The following is a 21,054-nucleotide window of genomic DNA, read 5'->3' on the forward strand; positions in this document are numbered from 1 at the left end:
TGTTTGCTTTGGAAGCTATTGTTTGAAATGGATGAACATCAAACGTTTGTTTTTGGTACAGTGGCAGTGTATTCCTACAATTTTCCAGTGTCATTCAATATTTTGCCATGGACTCCTTCAATAGTATAACTTAGACCTTGAATTTTTTTTCTCCAGTTCTTTCAGCTTGTGACATTGTTCTTCCATTTTGAATTTCTAAATTTACGTCTTTGCATGTTTTATTATAATACTTTGGCTTCTCAAGTTACTCTTTGAAAACTTTTGTTCAGCTTTTACTTCATTGTTTCTTCCATGTGCTTTAGCAACTCTGTTAAAGAGCAAGTTTCATAGTCTCAACAACATAAAACATAACCTACTGCGTTAGGGTTGCAATAGTTTATTGTGCTAGCCTGGCCGATAAACACAAGTAGGATTAATTGAAGGGCGGAGGGATAAATGGCTCAATGAGCCTTGCCTTGCTTGTTCTGTGCCTCAATTTAAAGGGGTACACTACCTGTGGGATGCCTAGCCTGTGGATTGTATCGCTGTAAATTGAGGTCCCTTTAATCCCACAGGATTGGAATGTTCGTCTCTGGAGCTAGTGACCGACAGTTGGTGACCTGCCTTGCTGTTTGCTGCCTGGGTACATATAGCCCAGCTCTCTCTACAGAAGGGGACTGGCAACTGGCGGCTCTCAAGCCTTAAAGGACTGCTAGTGTCTCACAGCTGTATAATTTAATGGTTCATTTCTTGTATTATATATCTTTATAAACATATATATAATTACTAGCAATCTGGTCTTGTCTCTCTAGAGAACCCTGTCCAACACAAGGGTCAACTCCAACTCGTAGCATACTTTGTGTAAGGTTTCCAACCCTATAAATCGCCGGTAGCATAGAGCTTCATCTTTCTCCTGTGGCGCAGCGGTGTTAAAAACAGTGACTGCAACAGTGGGCTCAAATACAGCAATAACTGGGAGGATGGCATAGGACAAGACAGGGCTTTGTTTCAACCTGTTACGTGCTGTCCAGTTGGTTCCAACTCATACTGACATTCTAGCATAAGTAAACGTGCTCTGTAATATTGGCTAGCCTTATGTTTTTTAAATTTTAGTATATCATTTTATTGGGGCCTCTTACAACTCTTAAAACAATCCATATAGCATAAAATCTTTTTTTTTTAAATCATTTTATTGGAGGCTCTCACAGCTCTTTACACAATCCATGCATCCATCCATTGTGTCAAGCACATTTGTACATATATTGCAATCATTTTCACAACATTAATTTTCTACTTGAGCCTTTGGTATCAGCTCATTTTTTCCTTCCCTTCCTCATGTTCCCTTAATAATTTATCAAGTATTTTTTCATGTCTTACACCGACCACTGTCTCCCTTCACCCAATTTTCTGTAATTTGTCCATCTCTCCCCCCCACCCCTGTTGTGGTGGTTGTGTATATTGATTATTGTGATCGGTTCCCCCTTTCTCCACTCACCTTCCCCCTACCCTCTTGTTATCGCTTCTCTCATTATTGGTCCTGAGGGATTTCTCTATCCTGGATTCCATGTGTTTCAAGCTCTTATCTATACCTGCATACACACTCTGCTCTAGCTGGATATGTAAGGTAGAATTGGGGTCATGATGGGGGAGGGCATTAGAGAACTAAAGGAAAGTTGTATATTTTGTGGGTGCTTTACTGTACTCTGAGATAGCCTGAAATCTTTATAGAAGCACATTGCCAAGTTTTGGGGTTTTTTTGGATTGCCAACTCTTTTTCTCCTGCAGAAACATCAATGGGTTTAAAATCACTGACCTTTCAATTAATACTGAGCACTTAATTGTTTTGTGGCCAGGGCTTCTTAAATATTTTATAGTATCCTAATCTTTACCGCTAAATTTTATCATGTTAAATTTTGCCACATTTTAGAGCTTTCCATTTTGTCTTATAAAATATTTAAAGTATTTTGAAGACACAAGTTTGATGTATCACAAGGTCAAGACTAGTAGCTTTTTATTCAGAAACATTAAGTTTTTAATGCAATTTGAGAGTCTGTTTAATACACCCATGCATTACTTAATGTCCAAGGTACGTTTTGTGAAATGCAGGACATCGGTAGTCTGGTCCTGCTTTCCCCTTCGTTCCTTAGTCATCTTCAAGGTGCTGAGTGGCTCACTTTTGTAACAGCAATGAGAATCTTCCCTTTGTTTTTGAGATTCCTTTGATTGTTGAATATGACATGCCCAATTGTGAGCACACTGATTTTCCATCACGTGTTGTTTGATAACCTTTTGTTTCATACGTAAATTGATACCTCGCCTCTGCTTCCTGTTGTTGCTATCATGAGCATTAGGGTTGTTGTGTTTGAAGGCCATGAAGCACTTCACCGTAATATTTAAAAATTACAAGAGCTTGGCAAGGTGGGGGATTTGGATGCTTCTGCCTGTGGGTTGACTCATACTGCTGTATCGTGAGCTTTTTAGGTAGCAGTACAGTACGTACATAAACCAGTAACAGGCATTCATTCTGATGATTAAGACAAAGTATTATGTAGCTCAGAAGTAACAAAGCCCACGTGGAAGAAGCACACCAGCCTGTGCGATCACGAGGTGCCAAAGGGACCAGGTATAAGGCATCATCCAAAAAAAAAAAAATACCATAGTGAATGAAGGAAGTGCAGAGTGGAGACCCAAAGCCCATTTGTCGGCCACTGGAGATCCCCTCATAGAGGGGTCTAGGAGAGGAGATGGGTCAGTCAGGGTGCGAGGTAGTACCGATGAAGAACACAGCTTTCCCCCAGATCCTGTTTGCTTCCTCCCCCCAACTACCATGATCCGAATTCTACCTTGCAGGTCTGGATAGGGCAGAGGTTGTACACTGGTGCATATGGGAGCTGGAGGCACAGGGAATCCAGGGTGGATGATACCTTCAGGACCCAAGGGTGTGAGGGGAGATACTGGGAGAGTAGAGGGTGAGTGGGTTGGAAAGGGGGAACTGATTACAAGGATCCACATGTGACCACCTCCCTGGGAGATGGACGGCAGAGAAGGGGGGGGAAGGGAGGCTCCGGATAGGGCAAGATATGACAAAATAACAATCTATAAATTATCAAGGGCTCATGAGGGAGGAGGGAGCGGGGAGGGAGGGGAAAAAAAGGGGACCTGATGCAAAGGGCTTAAGTGGAGAGCAAATGCTTTGAAAATGATTAGGGCAAAGAATGTACAGATGTGCTTTACACAATTGATGTATGTATATGTATGGATTGTGATAAGAGTTGTATGAGCCCCTAATAAAATGTTTTTTAAAAAAAGAAAACAAAACATTTTTCCCTCTCGAGATACGTTCTGCAGTCAAAATTTCTTCCCTGTGGTAATAGCCTTCCTTCCTATCGTTACAATAGTCTCTCTCCCCTTTCTTTCTTTCTGAATAAACCTCCCACCAAATCTCTAAAAAAAAAGACATAGTATTATAGATTACATGTTCTGTACCATTATGCACCTGGCAACATAATTCTTTTGCACACACGACACATGAGCTACATGTGTTGCATGTGGAAGCTATTGCATTTACTATGTCCCCTTGTCTGATGGGAATTTTGCTGCAAGCTATGGGACTGCAGAGGCCCTGGAGGCATAGTGGTGGGCTTTCTAACCAAAAGGTCAGCAGTTGGCTCTCCAGGAGAAAGAGGAAGTGTATTTTCCCCCTGTATAGTGTTATGATCTTGGAAACGCACAGGGGCGGTTCTACTCTGCCTAGGGTCAGCATGAGTTTGAATTGGCTTGCTGGCAGTGAGTTTTAGTTTATGGAAGGACAAATGTACATGAGGCTGAGCATTCAGTTCAGCAGCATTCAACAACAGCAACATGGAGCTCTTCCAAACGCTCATGGGAAATAGAATGAAAAGATCGTGGAAACTCCCATGAATTTTTAGAAACCCCCCCCCCTGATTCTATCCATAGAATTCGACTTAGGAAGTCATATCACATTTTTAAAAGTGACCAGAACTGGCTAGAGCTGGATAATGGAAATTGTGAATATGGGTGGGAAGATGGAATATTTAAGGTCTCTGTGTACGATGAACCGTGAATGACAAGGTGAATGAAATGACCTATTGGGGACCCAGTATCAGAGGAAGGGCTCTGCGGCGGACTGCATGTGGCGGCCATAGGCTCCCTCGTGGAGAGCGCATCGGCTGGCAGCGAGGAGCAGATCGGGTAGGGCCTTGCCGAACTTTTAAAACCTGGTTGGAGGATCAATGGAGGACTCGGAGGATTGAAATGATGTTCCTTGAAGGATCACTCACTGCTCCTTGTTGGAGTATGTTTTCTAATTAGGTAAAGAATTAATTGCGATCTTTAATGTATTTCTTACAGCCATTTTTATGTAGTCTTATGTCTTACTTTGATAATGTATACCTAATAATATAACTTACAGTAACTTAGAATTACCATGTAGTATATACCCAAGAAAATAGAAATTATATGTCCACACGAAAATCTGTTCATAAGTGGTCATAGTATCATCATTCATAATAGCCCCAAATAAAAACAACACAAATTCCCATCACATGCATGGTGAAATATGATCTATTCACACTGTGCACTTGGCCATAAAAAGGACTGACGTACTGATATGCTTGCTCCTCATAGATGGGCCTTGAAAACATTGTGCTAAAAGAAGTCAGTTATAAAAGGCCACATATTGACTACATGATTCCATTCATAGGAATTATCAAGAAACCGCAAACCTAGGAAGAAAAAGTAGTTTCCGGGTTGTCGGGGGCTGGGAGCAGGAGGAGAATGGGGGGCCACTTTTGCTGGATACAGGACAGGTTGCTTCTAAGGGTAATGAAGAAAAGTTCAGAAATCAGTGTAAATGGTTGTAAAACTATGGGTATGTTAATCACTTAAATTGTACACCATAAAGGAGTGAATTGTTTGTGATGTAAAGACAAAAACAACAACAAATACCCAAACACCTATAACTACCACTTTGATTAATGGAACTGATAGTGCCCTGGTAGGCCCACCTTTAAGCCCCTCCCAATCTGTGCTCCAAGTTATTCTTGTGGGGAAAAAGAAGTAGCTACTTTTACTACTTTTTACTTCTCAGCAGCAGCCTTGGTTTTAGACAAAGTATCAAGCTACTGCTCTCAGTACCGGCCTGCCAGGCTGAACAGAGAACTTTTTAAACAGTGTGGCGTGCCATTTTTGTCATGTGCCTCCTTGTAAATCTCTAGTCCTGTGTGAAACACCTGCGACAACAATAATAGTTCCCACCTTTTAAGACCGGTAGATGCACACTTTTGACTTTCCAAAAATAATTTAAAAACAAAAATTCACTGCCATTGAATTGATTCCAATGTATAGTGTCCCTCAAGGATAGAGTAGAATTGCTGCCTCTGTGAGTGTCTGAGGCTGTAAATCTTTAAGGGAGTAGAAAGTTTCAGCTTTCTTATGTGGAGCGACTGGTAGTTTTGAACTGCTAACCTTGTGGCTGGCACCCAACCTATAACCTACCTATGTCACAGGGCTCCTTAAACAATAGTAAGATACTGTATATATTGTGAGGAACTTTGGTAACTTAGTGGTTATGTGTTGGCCTGCAATCGTCAAGGTCAGCAGTTTAAAACCACCATCTGCTCCTCTGGAGACAGATGGCCCTTTCTGCTTCCATACAGTCTCAAAACTCACATGGGATAGTTCTGGCCTGTCCTAGAGGGTTGCCATAAGCCAGTATTAACTTTAAAAAAAATCATTTTATTGGGGGCTCGCACAACTCATCACAATCCATACATCCATTGTGCCAAACACATGTGTACATATGTTGCCATCATCGTTTTCAAAACATTTTCTACTTGAGCCTTTGGTATCAGCTCATTTTTTTCACCTCCCTCCCGTTCCCACCCTCCCTCCCTGCCTCACGAACCCTTGATAATTTATAATTATTTTTCATGTCGTATACTCACCGATATCTCCCTTCACCCACTTTTCTGTTATCCGTCCCCCTGGGGGGGCGGTATATGTACGTAGGTCATTGTTCTCCCCCCACCTTTCCCTTAACCCTTCTGGTGTTGCTGTTCTCATTATTGGTCCTGAAGGGTTTATCTGTCCTGGATTCCCTGTTTCCAGCTCTTACCTGTACCAATGTACATGTTCTGGTCTAGCCGGATTTGTAAGGTAGAATTGGGGTCATGATAGTTGGGGGTAGGAAGCATTAAAGAACCAGAGGAAAGTTGTATGTTTCACTACACCCTGACAGAGCCAGTCTTAACCTGATGACAGTGAGTAGTAGTAGTACATATATTGTGGACCTGGCCTGCTACTTAATCAGCAGCATGAACTTTACTTATTATGTTATATCTGAATTTCTATTTCAAATTAGTTATCTCTCCTGCCATCTCTCTTTCAATGAAATATAGGATATTAGTATTACCATCCTTTAGATTAAACATAAGCATTAACAATTCTTTTTTTCATTATATCATACTTAATGATAATTTTAAAAAGGAATTCTGCAAAAATGGTTTTATATGTTAATATGTGTCGATACCCAAAGTAAGGTTGTGCTTTTTCCCCAGCGATGTGTTGGCATTACCCATCTTCAAGCAGGAAGATTCCAGCCTTCCACTGGACGATGAGACAAAACACCCTCCCTTTCAGTATGTCATGTGTGCGGCCACATCACCAGCAGTAAAACTGCATGATGAAACACTCACGTACTTGAACCAAGGTCAGTATAACGAGACCGTATTTTGACATACAAGAATTTACAAATTCTAAAGTAAATGTTTTTGGCATTCTGGTCTAGATTACTGATAAAAATTCAAGTCTTCTTCTCCCCCCCCCATCTTTGTTTATAACTGGTTAATGAAAATTATAGGAATTTTACCAACAGCCAGAAGAATGAGTAGTTTGTGGGAACTGTTTTATCGAAGAAGAGTCTGTGGTGTACATTCTACAGGGCTTTTCGGAAAAGTGGGGAGCTGGGAGAAAAGGCTATCAGTGGTTTTAAGAATGGAACCAGAGGAAGAACCAGAAGTTCAACTCAGAGAGGAAATCTGTTGCTGAAAATATAAACATCAAGATGCATTCTATGACTATATTGCTTCAAATTTTATCACCTGTAATTGTCTATAAGATCCAGGGAACATAGTGGTTATACATGGGAATGCAGGTCCCACAGATTGAAGCCACCAGGTGTTTCCTAAGGAAAGATGAGACTTTCTCCTCCCATCAGAAACCACAGTTCTGGAAACTGACAGGGCATTCACCTTGTCCTATAGGGTTGCTATGAGTCAGAATTGACTGGATGGCAGTGAGTTTGGTTTTCATTGTCATATGCTTTGTCAGAGTGTTTGGGCAGTAATATAAATGGGAGTGTATAATAGGGTAAAGTTAATTATAGATTAAGGGATTCTTTTTTAGGTGCTCCTAACGTTTTGGATACAAGCCAATGTGACTCAGCAAATATAAACTAAAATACTTTGATATGCATAAATTAATTTGTAAGATGTATGTATTGAAGATGTTTACTTCTCTTTCAAAATTTGTGTTATGAAAATAGTACGTTTATTGTAGAAAAATTTAAAAATATGAGAAGGAAGAGATATAAAGCCAAAAATGGACTTCATTTGTATCCCAACATTTTTGTGAGACTAGGTACTTTGGATTTTTCAAATACTTGTCCTCATTGCTTCCAACTTTTCCATCCCAATCACCAATAATAGTCAACGCATCTCGATTGTATGTTTGATCGATTTCAGACTAGAGATGTTGGTAGAATTCAGTAATTTCTGCATCACAAACTAGTGGTGGGTACATAAAATGAATAGTTGTGTTGATATGATTTCCTTGTATGCGGGAAACATTAATGTCTTACCAACAGCATTGTACTTTAAAATTGCTCTTGAAATGTCTTTTTGAACAAATGCAACACTGTACCTCTTGACTGTGTCATAAAATGGCCACTCCCAGTCCACTTCAGTGTATTGACCGTGTTAAAAGGTGCTTGCAGCTGCTCCACACCCCATCAGCAAGTCAGCAGTGAAGCCTAGACTCCTCCTTCAGTGGTTATGGTTGATTCGCTTTGAGAATGCAGCTGGCTCTTTATCATTCACATTTTGAGTGACTTCCATTCTAGCACTAACTCTGACAATGTTGTGCTTTTGTTGATGAAGCTTTTCAATAACTGTTTTGATGGTTATTCATAGCTTTTTCAGAGGCTAATTCATTTGAAGTGTGGACAATCTATTCTTTCTTCATAGTTTGTCTTATTCTGGAAGCGCCCGAAACCTGTTCACTTTTTCTTTTTAAAGTTTTGTTTGCACTCTATCCATGCCATACAATTCAATAATCAGTCATACCAAGAAGAGTTGTACAATTTTCATCACATTTAATTTTAGAACTCTTTCTTCTTCCTTGTAGTCATTATTCATGTTTTTCCCCAAATTGTAGCAATAATATACACAACAGGGCATTCTCTATTTCCACAACTTCCACCTGTATAATTTAGTCTTTTTTTTAATTAAAAGATCATTTTATTGGACCTCTTACAGCTTTTACAGCAATCCATACATCAATTGTATCAAATATATTTGTGCATATGTTGCCATCATTATTTTCTAGGAAAGGTTTTTTTTTTTAAATTGTACTTGTGTATAAGCCAAGTTTTTCAGCACATTTTTTTTCTTTTTTACATTGATTTGGTCTTTGTGCTGTACAGCCACTATTGATATTCTTTTCCAAATAATTGTACCAGGGACATAAAGTCAGTGCCCTCTAAGCTGAAACCTGTTCTCTTTGGACGCACCTGTTAGTATTTGGAATACCGATGACTTAGACAAGCCACCACAGTACAACAAAATGACAGATAAGTGGAGTTTATCAGGTGGTTTTTAGCTGGATTGCAGTAGTCACAGACCTCACAGACAAGTTTAGCGATTACAGGTTAATTAAAGAAGTTAACAGGTTACAGTTCAGCTGAGAAATGCTCAGGATCTAGCTATTCAGTCAGGACAATTGCTTCTCTGCAGTGCCCACACTCAGGCCTCTCTGGCCCTCAGTCTCTGGGCATGGCCTTTGCCCTCTTGTGCAGTGTTTCTATTTTAGGGCTTCTAGAAAACGCGGGAGGGCATTCAGGCCGCTGGAAGGCACTCTTTTCATTTCCAGCTCTATGGTCAGCAAACCTAGCTCCCCAGTTAAGTGCCTCAAGGCACCCCACTCCACAGGCTAGCTAGCCTTCTGCCCAAAGCATTGTTTTCCTTAACTCTAGGAATTCCACATGTCTCATGCTTTGTCTCCTGGCTCTCTTGCTGCTGCTTCTCTGTCCAAGCTGCCTCCTGGATCATGGAGGTTCCCTGTGTATCGTCCAGAGGACATGCTAACTAACCTGACTTTTCTCTCTTGCTGGTAATGAGGTCCTCTCTTCTCCTGCAGTGATGGGTCGTTTTGTACCCAACAGAATGGCAATCCCAATGACTCCTGTTCACAAGCACTGACAATTGAATCCTGTCAATATCTCCTCCTCCTTTCTCTGAACCATACCCAATAGGAAAATATCATTTGGTAGGCGGTAAGAGACTTGGGCTAGAAAGAGCTTTGTTAAATAATTCACTGTAGTTGGCCATCTTTATAACCACACTGTTCTTTAGGTCATGGCTCCCTTCCTAGAGCCTCTAATAAAATTTTCCAATGCTGCCTCTATGTTTGACGAAAACAGTTTCTCTTGGTGAATGATAACATCCTTGATGATGTGAGAAGATGGGGTACTGGAAGTAGGCATGCCCTTCTCTAGCAGTGGCTCAGGCAGGACTGGACCCTTTCCCAGGACAGCCATGTAGTGGGATTGTTGCAGGAGTTTCTGAAACAATTCACCCAGTCTATCTTAAGAGGACCTGGACTGCCGAGCAGAAGCCCAGGATGCCTTAGACGAGAATCAGCACCATCTTGTGTGAACTGCATTTCGATCTTGGGACCACGTTCTCCAGAATCCTAAGCCCTTCATGTCATCTAATAGAAACAGATAGACCATTCTTGTACTGAAATCCCCAGAATCCCTCATGCCTTTAATCCACCCTTCCACAAGTACTAGCTGTTGTCATCCTTCTGTCCGAACCATGCTTCAGGCTATGGTTTCCCTTTAAGGGTCATATAATCAAGTTGCCTAGTGTTAGGGAAATTTTTTAAAATTTAATTAATAAATAATTCACTGTACTCCTGAAAATGAGAAATCCTCAATTAGATGGGTTGACATGATAGCTGTAACAATGGATTCAAACATACCAATGTTCATGCAGATGGCACCAGACCTTGAAATCTTTTGTTCGGTTATACATAGGGTCACCATGAGGTGAAGCCAATTTGATGTCAGTAAACAGAGTTCTTTGCGGAGTGTCGGGTAAGCATTGAACTGCTAACCAGAAGGTTGGTGGTGCAAACCGCTTAGTTCCACAGGAGAAAAGGCATCTGTTTTCGTAACTATGTACACCCTTGGAAAACCCTGTGTCTATTTGCTATGAGTTAGAACCAACGATGGCAGTGGGTGAGGTGTTAGACAAGTGCTTTGAACTAAGCCACGCAGTCAGATCTTGGCTTCCATGACTTCGTGTAAGGAAACTAGATTTAAAAGTGTCTATTCATGGGTGCATGAATAGGCATGAACACTGCAGATACACATTTACAATCTGGTAGTGCCATTGCATTTCTAAACCAAAAAGGGAGGGGAAAGTGGAACTCTGAAAGGATATTTAGAAAACAAAACTAAAAAGTAGGATTAGAACTTCTAGAGTATTGTTCCTTGACTCTGCTAATTTTATTTCTTAATAGTTGAACTTTATAACTCAGAACCTAGACTATATTGCAGGAAGCTATGTTATATTTAAAAACATGGAATCGGGGTGGGGGCCCCAAATTGAAATTATGCCTGTTTAAATCTGGTGACCTTAGTGGCCATGACTATTGGAGATATTTGTTGTTAGGGACTCCTAAATAGTCTTCAAATTGTGATAAACCTGGAAGACAGACAGAGGTCTGCACCACCACCACCCCTTTAAAAAAATTATATTTGAAGCACGAAGCCTAAAATTTTAGAGAATATGTATTTAAACCAGTCAGAATGTTTGAATTTTTTTAGAAGAATACATACCAGATCAGTAAGTCTTAAGAGCCATTTGTGGAAATACATTGGACTTACATTGAGTATAATTGTTTCTTCATTAAGCTGACCTGGAAAAAGAAGATAAGAACATTAGAATTTCTTTCTTTTATTTGCTTTCAATCCTGAGTATTTTTGAGTGTGAGTATCCCAAGAAAACTTTTCAGAGGCAGATGGTCTTTCCGTACTCTGGCAGTGAGAGGGTTTCTAGGATGCTGTGTACTTGATTCACCTTGCCCCTCAGCATTTCTTGAACCAGAAAACCAAACCCACTACCGTGGAGCCTGTGTTAACTCATAGAGTAGAAATGTCCCAGAGCATTATCAAAGCTCTTATCTTTGTTTTAATTTTTTTAATTGATCATTTTATTGGGTCTCATGTAGCTCTTAGAATAATCCATACATCAGTTGTATCAAACACATTTGTACATTTGTCGCCGTCATCATTTTCAAAACATTTTCTTTCTGCTTGAGCCCTTGGAATCAGCTTCTCTTTTTTATCCCCTCTCCTCCTCTACTCTCCCACCCTTGTGCACCCCTCATACATTATAAATTATTATTTTTTTTCATACCTTATACCATCCACTGTCTCCCTTCACCCAGGTTTCTGTTGTCCGTCCCCCTGGGTGGTGGGTAACAGAGGGTTATATATCTTATCATTGCGATCAGCTCCTTCTTTCTCCCCCCACCTTCCTCCTAGCCTCATGCTATCACTATTCCCATTGTTGTTCCTGAGAGGTTTATGTGTCCTGGATTCATTCTGAGAACCCTTATTTGTACCAGTATACGTACTCTGGTCTAGCCAGATTTGTAAGGTACGACTGGGGTCATGATAGTGGGGGAGAGGATGCATTAAAGAGCTAGAGCAGTGGTTCTTAACTTTCCTAATGCCGCGACCCTGTAATACCGTTGCTCATGTTATAGTGACCCCCAGCCATATGATTATCTTTGTTATTTCATAACTGTAATTTTGATACTCTTATGAATCAGGAAACCCCTGTGAAAGGGTCGTGCAACCCCCAAAGGAGTCGCAACCCACAGGTTGAGAACCGCTGAACTAGAGGAATGTGTGTTTTGTTGGTGCTGTGCTGCACCCTGACTGGCTTGTCTCTCTTGTGACCCTTCTGTGAGGGTCCAATTGTCTAGAGTTGGGCTTTGGGTCTCTTAACTCCCATCATTTTGTATCGATATGATTTTTTTGTTTTGGGTCTTCTGATGCCTGATGATACCTGATCCTGTCGACACCCCGTGACCACACAGTCTGGTGTGCTTCCATGTGGGTTTTTTTTGCTTCCCTGCTAGATGGCCACTTTATTAACTACAAGCCTTTAAGACCCCAGACAGTGTATTTTGATAGCCAGGCATCATCAGCTTTCTTCACCACATTTGTTTATGCACCCATTTTGACTTCCACGATTGTGTTTGGAAGGTGAGCATCACAGAATGCCAGGTTATTAGAACAAAATGCTCTTGCATAGAAGGAGAATTTGAATAGCGACCCAATGCCCGTCTGCTACCTTAGTACTTACCATTTCAATATATGTTCCTAGACCTGTATCCCTGTCATTATATATTAATATATTTACACCTGTGCATGTCTATATTTATACCTCAATAAATGTTTTCATTCTTACGGAAGTTGACTCCTTTCTTGGACTGGATTGGTTTAACAGGGTCAAACAGTGTCCTGTTAGCAGCTGAGTATTTAAGTAATGTGCCACTAGGACACTGCTGCTTTGCTTGAGGTGCTCTTACTGTCTCAGTGAAGTAGTCTGATGATCAGTCTTAGTCCACCTTTTTATCTCAGCTCCTCCTCAGGTGACCCTGTGTTCAAATGGCTTTTCCTAAGCACCATAGTGAAGACTACTCCCATTGTCGCCTTTGTTCTCATCCTCTTCGCCCCAGCCTTCTGTAAATCTACTTGATTGTTAAGTTATTTGTCCAACGGACATCTTAATGTGTTCAGTTGAACTTGTTTACATAAGTTAGAAATATATGTTAGAAATGTCTGTCGGTGTGGTGTATAATTCTACTTAAGTGAAACATCTAGAACAGGAAAACCCATTGAGACAGAATTAGTGGTTCCGGGGGCTATGGGGTAGGAGCTAGGGGAATGGCTGTGAAGAGGGTACAGGGTTCCCTTTTGGGGTGACGTAAATATTCTAAAACTGCTGTGGTGATGCTTTTATAACTGAATATACTCAAGACCACTGAGCTGTACTCTATAAAAAGGTAAGTTTTATAGTATGTAAAGCATGTCTTCATAAAGATGTTAGTAGAATTTGTCTTTGGAGATACTGTGTACATGCATAATAAGTTTAGTGTGAGAGTGTCCCGAAAATACATGGACAAATCCTAACAATCAGAAGGGGAAAGAATGGTGTACTTTGCAGAGAAGAGAAAAATCAACTTGAATTTGCATCTCTGATGAATTAGCATTACACAAGGGCTTCAAAAAGTTTGTGGAATAATTTCATCTTTCAATTCCATGTTTTCACAAACTTTTTGAAGTCCCTTCAAATGCACTTCTCTGTTCTGAGAGAATGTTGGGTTTATATTAAAGTGATGTTCTCTTTATGGATTGTTTTTAATGTATTTTAAAATAATAGGTCAGTCCTATGAAATTCGGATGCTGGATAATCGGAAAATGGGAGATATGCCAGAGATGAGTGGGAAAATGGTGAAGGTAAGGACTCAAGCCAAACTCACTGGTGTTGATTCAATTCTGAGCCATAGCAGTCTGATGGGCAGAGTAGGGGTGCTCCTCAGCGGTTTGGAAACGAAATCCCTATGGCTGCAGACAGCTTCATCCACCTCCCCCCCATCTTCTGTGGAGCCTTGGTGACCTTCCTCCAGTTAACAGCCTCGTGCTTAACCCACTGTACCACCAAGGCTCCAAATGGAAGGACAGTTCATTTTAATTACTAACAGATGCATGCAATGATGGAATGAGGTTGCAGTCTTGCTGCCAGAGCTTTGACTAAAATATTGTTTAGTTCCATACCAAGAAGGTGTAGATGTAGTAAAACTTCTGTCTGACCTGTAGCTCTATATCTTCACTTTAAAATTGGAACTACAACAGTAAGTGCTATCAAAGTCAAGATCATTTGTGGGGGAAGATGTGAATGTTATTTAAACGTTGTTTTTTAAATATCTTAAAACCTATAAAAATGTTTTTTTCTCACCAAAAAAAAAAATGTTTTTTTCTCTTAAAAGTTCTAAGTAGAAAAAAATCTGTGGAGCCGTTTCAATGTATCTGGATGAAACAACTCATCCCAGACATAGGAGCGCAGAGCCATTGGCTTGTAAGCCAGTTCTTTTTAGAATATATTTTTGAACCATTCTTGTGCCCTGCAGTCACATTAGCTCTCCTGGTCCTTTTCTTTCCCGCTGAGAGGCCTGCCTGGGTGGACATCACACTGAGGGACCTTGTCTCTTTGTGGAGCTACCATTTAAAAGAGCAAGCATAGGAAAGGCTGCTTGGTGAGGAGGATAGATCTTCAGGCCGCTTGGTTGCAGGCAGTTATAAACTGGGGTACTAGCTAATAATCCATGTTTTCTGGAAAGGCTACCTTCTCAGCACCAAAAGGCCTAAAGAACCTTTGGGTGTGTTGCCATGTCTTCTCAGCACTGCGTCCAGGAAGTCCCCGCTCGTCTAGGTGGTTGCTCTTGATGCATCTCCTATTGCTAAGGGAAAGATGGGGGCTCAGTATCATCGCAGTTGTTGCCTCACCAATCTGTGGGAGCTCTGAAGATTTTCCCTTTCTTTCTTACTCTAGGTAGGAGCTCTCAACATATTTAAGACAGAAGTAAGGAGGTGTTTGGGGCCCAATTTCATATTTGCCATTTGGATTTTGAGCTTCCTGTGTCTGTTCCCCATCAGTTGGCGTTGGGCACACACTTAGATAGTTTGTGTAATAAAAGTTTCTGTGAATTTTGCAACAAAATCTGTGGTTACCCTTGTTTATGCCTACAGGAGTAGAATTACTGAGCCATGTGATAAGTCTAACTTTTTATTTTTTCTTTTTAAAATAATTTTATTGGAGGCTTGTACAAATCTTATCACAATCCATACATACATCCATTGTGTCAAGCACATTTGTACATTTGTTGTCATCATCATTCTCAAAACATATTTTTTCTACTGAGTCATTGGTATCAGCTCCTCAGTTTCCCCTTCCCTCTCCCCCCCCCTCATGAACTGATAATTTATAAATTATTATTTTTTAAATGTCTTACACTGTCTAGTGTCTGTCTCCCTTTACCCACTTTTCTGTTGTCCACCCCCCAGGGAGGGGGTTATTTGTAGATGCTTGTGATTGGTTCCTCCTTTCTAACCCACCTTCCCCTTACCCTCCTGATATCACTTACTCTTATTATTGATCCTGAGGGGTTTATCTGTCCTGGATTCCCAAGTCTAACTTTTTAAAAGGAACCACTGGACTATTTCCCCCAACTGTTCACTCCAATTTAGAATGACTACATTGAAAAGAAATACCATTATTATACCGCTATTTTAAATAAAGTTAATTTGACCACTGGACGTGGATTTTTCCTCTCTGCTCATATTTTTTTCTTTTTACTTGTTCCTATGTCTTTGGACATTTTGTTTGTCTTAAAAATAAAATTCTTTCCTTACTGCTTTTATAGGAATGGATCTTAATTTTGAGTTGTAATACCAAACTCTTATGGAAAGTCACTTGCATTCTTTATATGAGTTAAACTTTGACCAAATAATTATACCCATACTGTAGACCTCTGACTGCAGATACTTTCAGACTAGCTGACTTATAAAATATTTAAAGCAAACGTTTATACGCTATTTTGTATTGTAGGTTGGTACATAAATAGTGAAAGTGCATCTGAATTTTTAAGTAGAGCAGTTTAGAAATAGTCAAATTTTCCTCGCTTGTTCTGTAGAGCATCATAAGAGTTGTGTTCCACGACAGACGGCTACAGTATACAGAGCACCAGCAGCTTGAAGGATGGAAGTGGAACCGCCCAGGAGACAGACTTCTTGATTTAGGTACATGTCAAAAGCCCAGGGAGTAACGAGGGCAGTTGTTGCTCCCCGGTGTGCTGGCACCAAAGGGAGTTGTGTGGAAAGGATTTTGGTATTAGCAGATTCTGTGAACGAGTTGTTTTGTAGTTAAAAACAAAGTCATTTTCCAGGCGGCAACAGTTCTGGAGCCATTACATTTTATGAGCTTGAAGCCATCTACTTCTCAATGAATGCTTTTTACCATGGCTTAAGGAAATGAAATATAACCATGGTGTGAGAAACTGTCATACTTACTACATGGGTTGTGAGTTGAAGAGGTAGGCACAAGCTCAGTATGGTGGTATAATAGTTTTATGTGAATACATTGGAGGAAGTCTTAGTCATTCAATGAGGGTGAGTTTTTCATGTGACTTTTTTTTTTTTAATCTAGATATCCCAATGTCTGTGGGAATAATTGACAAAAGGACAAATCCAAGCCAATTAAATGCAGTTGAATTTCTGTGGGACCCTGCAAAACGCACATCTGCTTTCATTCAGGTCTGGATTTTCACATTTGTGACTTAGTCTTGTAGAAGGCCATGGAGAAGATTGAACTCTTGATGTCTGCTATACACCCGCTCCTCACTAGGTTCCAGAGGCTAGGTCAATATGCCCCCCCAAAAATGAAGGTGATCATGTGAGATCACAAAATAGAAGATGACTACATCATCACTTAACCGCCAAACCATTGATAAGCATGACGCAGACAAGTTGACACATGCTGTAACCGTCTTAGCAAGTATTGCGGTCACTTCACTTTTTGGTATTATTTATTACTGCCAGATGTACATACGTTGCTAAAGTGCAAAATACTTGGGGATGGTATATTTTTTGCTATTATCGTAATGTGAAATCTTGGATAATGATAGATAAACAGGCATAAATATCATTTCCTTTACATATTTGTAAATTATCCTGTGATATCTTTAAAAATATATACACAGTAAAATGAGGTTTAATCTACTAAATCAGTGTTACTGTAAATTAGCATGGAGACATTTAATGATTTATAAAGCATAACAACATTACAATAACATCATAGTGCTGAAATAGTCAAACCCAACAATAGTAAGGAAATCGTACTAGTGAACCCTATGTACCCTGCACTTGGCTTCAGAGGTTCATAAAAGCAGTGGTATACCCTTTTAAAAATTGTTTCTTGAATACTCAAAAATAATACTACTATTGTGCCTGAGAACAAAACAAAACAGTGAAGAAACACTACCACTAAGACAAACTTAATAATAATTCCAATTCCCTTGGGGCAGTGATTACATCATTCCTCTCGATATGATTGACCTATTGAATTGTAGGATATGTGGATTCTGTGCCAATTAAACTGTTAAAAAATGCCCTGTCTACTCAAATTTGTAAAGAGTGATATTAAAGCTACCGAGTAAGGTAACAGTTACGTAGAAAAGAGAAACAACCAAGTCGGCCAGGGCTTACTTTTGCCTTTTTGTTTGTTTATAGATGTTGGTCCCCATCATCTAATAATCAGTAGACAGGGTTTGTCACCCTTGGGATTTTCGTTAGTTGAGCAGTGAATTAAGATCTACCCTTTAATCTCAGGTTGTATAAGAGTCTTTTTGCATAGATTGGTATTAACAAGATGAGGGCAGGGCTGCAGGATCTTGAGTGGTCGTAGAAGGGTTAACAGAAGACGTTAAACGAGTAGAGGATTTGTTGGCCTGTAGAAGCTCCTACACAAACTACTATGTGTAGGAAGACTACTGAGAGTTGGCTGGCTGCAGCAGGGTAGGGGCATTGGAGGGCAGACAAGTTTTGAAATGCGGTAGATCTTCGCTTAGATGGCTGGGAGTCAGGACAGGATGGTGCTGATACACTACGGATGTAAAAGTTGAGTCCAAGAGTTGAGTCCAGGTGGGGTCATAGGTATAGGAGGGAGTCACCATACTGTTGGAGCCTTGACCAACCAAGTCCTGCATTAGCGAGGAGGCCCCGGATGATCCGGAGCGCATCCCAGAGCCCAGAAAGACTCATTTCTATTTGCAGCTAAAGGACAGCCAGGCGGCACACCTGATTCAGAGACATTAATGAGATGCACGTTTGGGAGTTCATTGTCAAAGACCTTACATTTGTAGTGCAAGCAGGATATCCAGGAGGTGACAACATAGAAGGCAATCAAAGGAAGGGGCTTTGAATCCATTGCAGTATAAATTGTTTTCTTAGGTACATTGCATCAGCACAGAATTTACTCCCCGGAAGCATGGAGGCGAAAAGGGGGTACCCTTTAGGATCCAAGTTGATACCTTTAAGCAGAATGAAAATGGGGATTACACGGATCATCTACACTCAGCTAGCTGCCAAATCAAAGTGTTCAAGGTAAGAAATGGAAACTAGACTTCAGTAATTAAGACTTTGTTCCACCCATAAATCTACTAGCTTTTTTCAGCCGAGTGAAATAATCAATGTACTTTGTTTTAAGCCGAAAGGAGCAGATAGGAAACAAAAAACAGACCGAGAGAAGATGGAGAAGAGAACTGCCCATGAAAAAGAAAAATATCAGCCGTCCTACGACACCACCATCCTCACCGAGGTAATGTGGAGCGGTGCTTTGGTTTTGGAAGAGAAGCAGAGGTTTGCATATTAGCAGCATCCCAAAGAGATGAGCGTCACTAGGAAGGGTTATGTTAGGGGAGGATTGGGTGGCAGGTTGATAGAATGACCTTTGTGAAATTCGTGGGAAATAGTTAATATGAATATGGGGGTTTTAAGAGTGTAGTTTCCTGGGTGGGATCTTGAATGAAGAGGTTGAAATCCCAAATCAGGTCTTGGGAGCAGACCTTAAAGACTCTGAAGTTGGAGAGAGGTGAAGTTGGGCGGTAGAGTGTCGAGAGTTTGACCACAGCTGGGGTTTTGCAGGTTCTTTGCTTTCGGCTCCTGCTAGTCAGACATTTGATTGGACTGCAGAGGCATGAAGCAGGGTATTAGATCTTTCTTTGTATAATGAAAAGACATTGATCCCAATCTTTGGTGTTTGTCCAGATGAGGCTTGAGCCTATAATTGAAGATGCAGTTGAACATGAGCAGAAAAAGTCCAGCAAGCGGACTTTGCCAGCAGACTACGGTGATTCTCTGGCAAAGCGAGGCAGTGTAAGGGCTTCTGCTTCTCTTTTCATTGTGCGAGAGACCGTGGGCAGTGTTAGATATAGGACCAACTTCCACCGAAAAGTAAAGCCAAATTGTTTTTGATGTCCTTGTCTTGATTTAATTTGCTTTTGTTTAGACTTACTGCTTTCTGTTTGTTCCTCACTGAGGAAAATTTCCTAAATCTAACACTTTAAAACAGAGCAAAAACAATGTTGACTGTATTGGGTGGTTTTGGAGGGGAAAAAAATCGACACTCATAGATCCATGTTCTTTTCCCTGTCTCCTCCTTCCCGTCCTTCCTCCTCCTCTCTGTCTCTCTCACACACCTTTCTTCAAGAGCACTGAAATTATCGGCAAATACTTTCTATAGTAAAATCGTTTTCTGTAATTTAAAAGGTGTTGCTTGCTTTCTCCTGTGTACAACTGACAAGCAAAGTCTGCTCACACCGAGAGGCTGGAGGGCAGTGAGCTTTGTGTCCGTCCCCCAACCCCACCCCACCCCACCCCCGCATGTAGTATGAGAATGGGTGGGCATGCTTTCAAAAAGCCTGTCTGGCAGCACTGAGAGAGAAGAACCTGGCCGCATTAGTGCTTCCTCTTGGCCTCTGCATTGCGACTTCACGCTTTAAGCCCAAGTAGTGAACTGTGCCACGCGTAGGCCTGGCTGCTGCCCCAACGTGCAGCCAGGGTGCTTTTGGTCGACAGCGAGCTTTGTCAGGAAACGTATAGCAGAGTCTTCATTTTGTGCTGTAACTCTTTGCCACTGACAGTCCACAAAGGATCATCGTGTGACTCTAACGTGAATCAGCTGTAGACTCTCAGCAAATAAAAACCCAGAGGAGTACACACCTTGTCAAATTGCCGTCATCCTAGGTAGTCATGTCAACACTAGTCCATCTTTGCAGTGTTTCTGCATCAAGATCCACAGTGCAGATTTCTTACTTTGATCTATGGACTTTAAGGTCGCTATCACAAAGACTTTATTCTCAACAAAGCAATGGGTGAAAATGTTTTAAATGCATCATTGTGCAACTTAGATGGAAAATGTACGCACCTATGTGTCAGAAGGAGCACATGTGTTACGTTTTCTGTTATTGGGCTCTTTCCATTCAAATCAAAGCGGCACAGAATATCCATGTACCCATTTCCCAAAGCACATCTCTCCTCCACACACGTATCTTCACGCCTTCTCATTTACCAGCTCTGGGCTCATAGGTGATTCCTGGCAAACCTTTTTGGGCAGATCATAATAACAAATCACTTTTCCCTTCCTATGATAAGTCATTCAACACATTAAAAGGCTGGTGGTGATTGAGTTGGGCGGGTGGGGGGGGGTTTCTCTGGTAATTTATAAAAAACAGAACTCAGTGAGAGTCCAGCACTAACCTGAAAGTGGTGAAGTTGTTGATAAGCTTTCAATAATTCCTAACTCAGGTCTAAAACAGGTAAAACTGCAGCATTGGAATGTCACATCTTCCCAGTTAATGTGCTGCTTGCTGCCCTTGCTGTCTTTGATTTGGTTAAGATGATTCTAGATGTAGTTATGGTTCATCTTAGAAACCTGTTTTTTAAAAAGCAGGGTATGGGTCAATCCTTAAAAAAGAAATCCCACAGCACTTTATATACTTCTTACATGCTTTCAAATCCTGCCTACCAAGGCAGGCCAATTTCTCTTGTAGTTCTTGGACAGTTCCAATTGGCTTTCAGTAAAACGGGATATCCAGACTTAAAGACTTTTTGTTAGAGTTGAAAAGATGCTGTGTGAACTG

The 21,054-nt window shown here is 40.8% G+C and overlaps 1 protein-coding gene across 2 annotated transcripts in view; it reads left to right on the forward strand.

Moving 5' to 3' along the window:
* UBP1 (upstream binding protein 1) overlaps positions 1–21,054 on the forward strand; it is a 49,228-nt gene that overhangs the window by 14,979 nt on the left and 13,195 nt on the right. The window contains exons 2-8 of one of the 2 annotated variants that reach the window (XM_075547085.1): positions 6,558–6,709; positions 13,740–13,816; positions 16,051–16,156; positions 16,563–16,669; positions 18,365–18,517; positions 18,621–18,731; positions 19,181–19,288. In XM_075547085.1, the coding sequence (XP_075403200.1) occupies positions 6,558–6,709; positions 13,740–13,816; positions 16,051–16,156; positions 16,563–16,669; positions 18,365–18,517; positions 18,621–18,731; positions 19,181–19,288 (814 nt within the window). The remainder of the gene's footprint in view (positions 1–6,557; positions 6,710–13,739; positions 13,817–16,050; positions 16,157–16,562; positions 16,670–18,364; positions 18,518–18,620; positions 18,732–19,180; positions 19,289–21,054) is intronic. The other variant, XM_075547086.1, reaches the window with a different exon arrangement.

This window comes from Tenrec ecaudatus, chromosome 4, assembly GCF_050624435.1.
Source record: "Tenrec ecaudatus isolate mTenEca1 chromosome 4, mTenEca1.hap1, whole genome shotgun sequence".
In the NCBI taxonomy this organism is placed as follows: domain Eukaryota; kingdom Metazoa; phylum Chordata; class Mammalia; order Afrosoricida; family Tenrecidae; genus Tenrec; species Tenrec ecaudatus.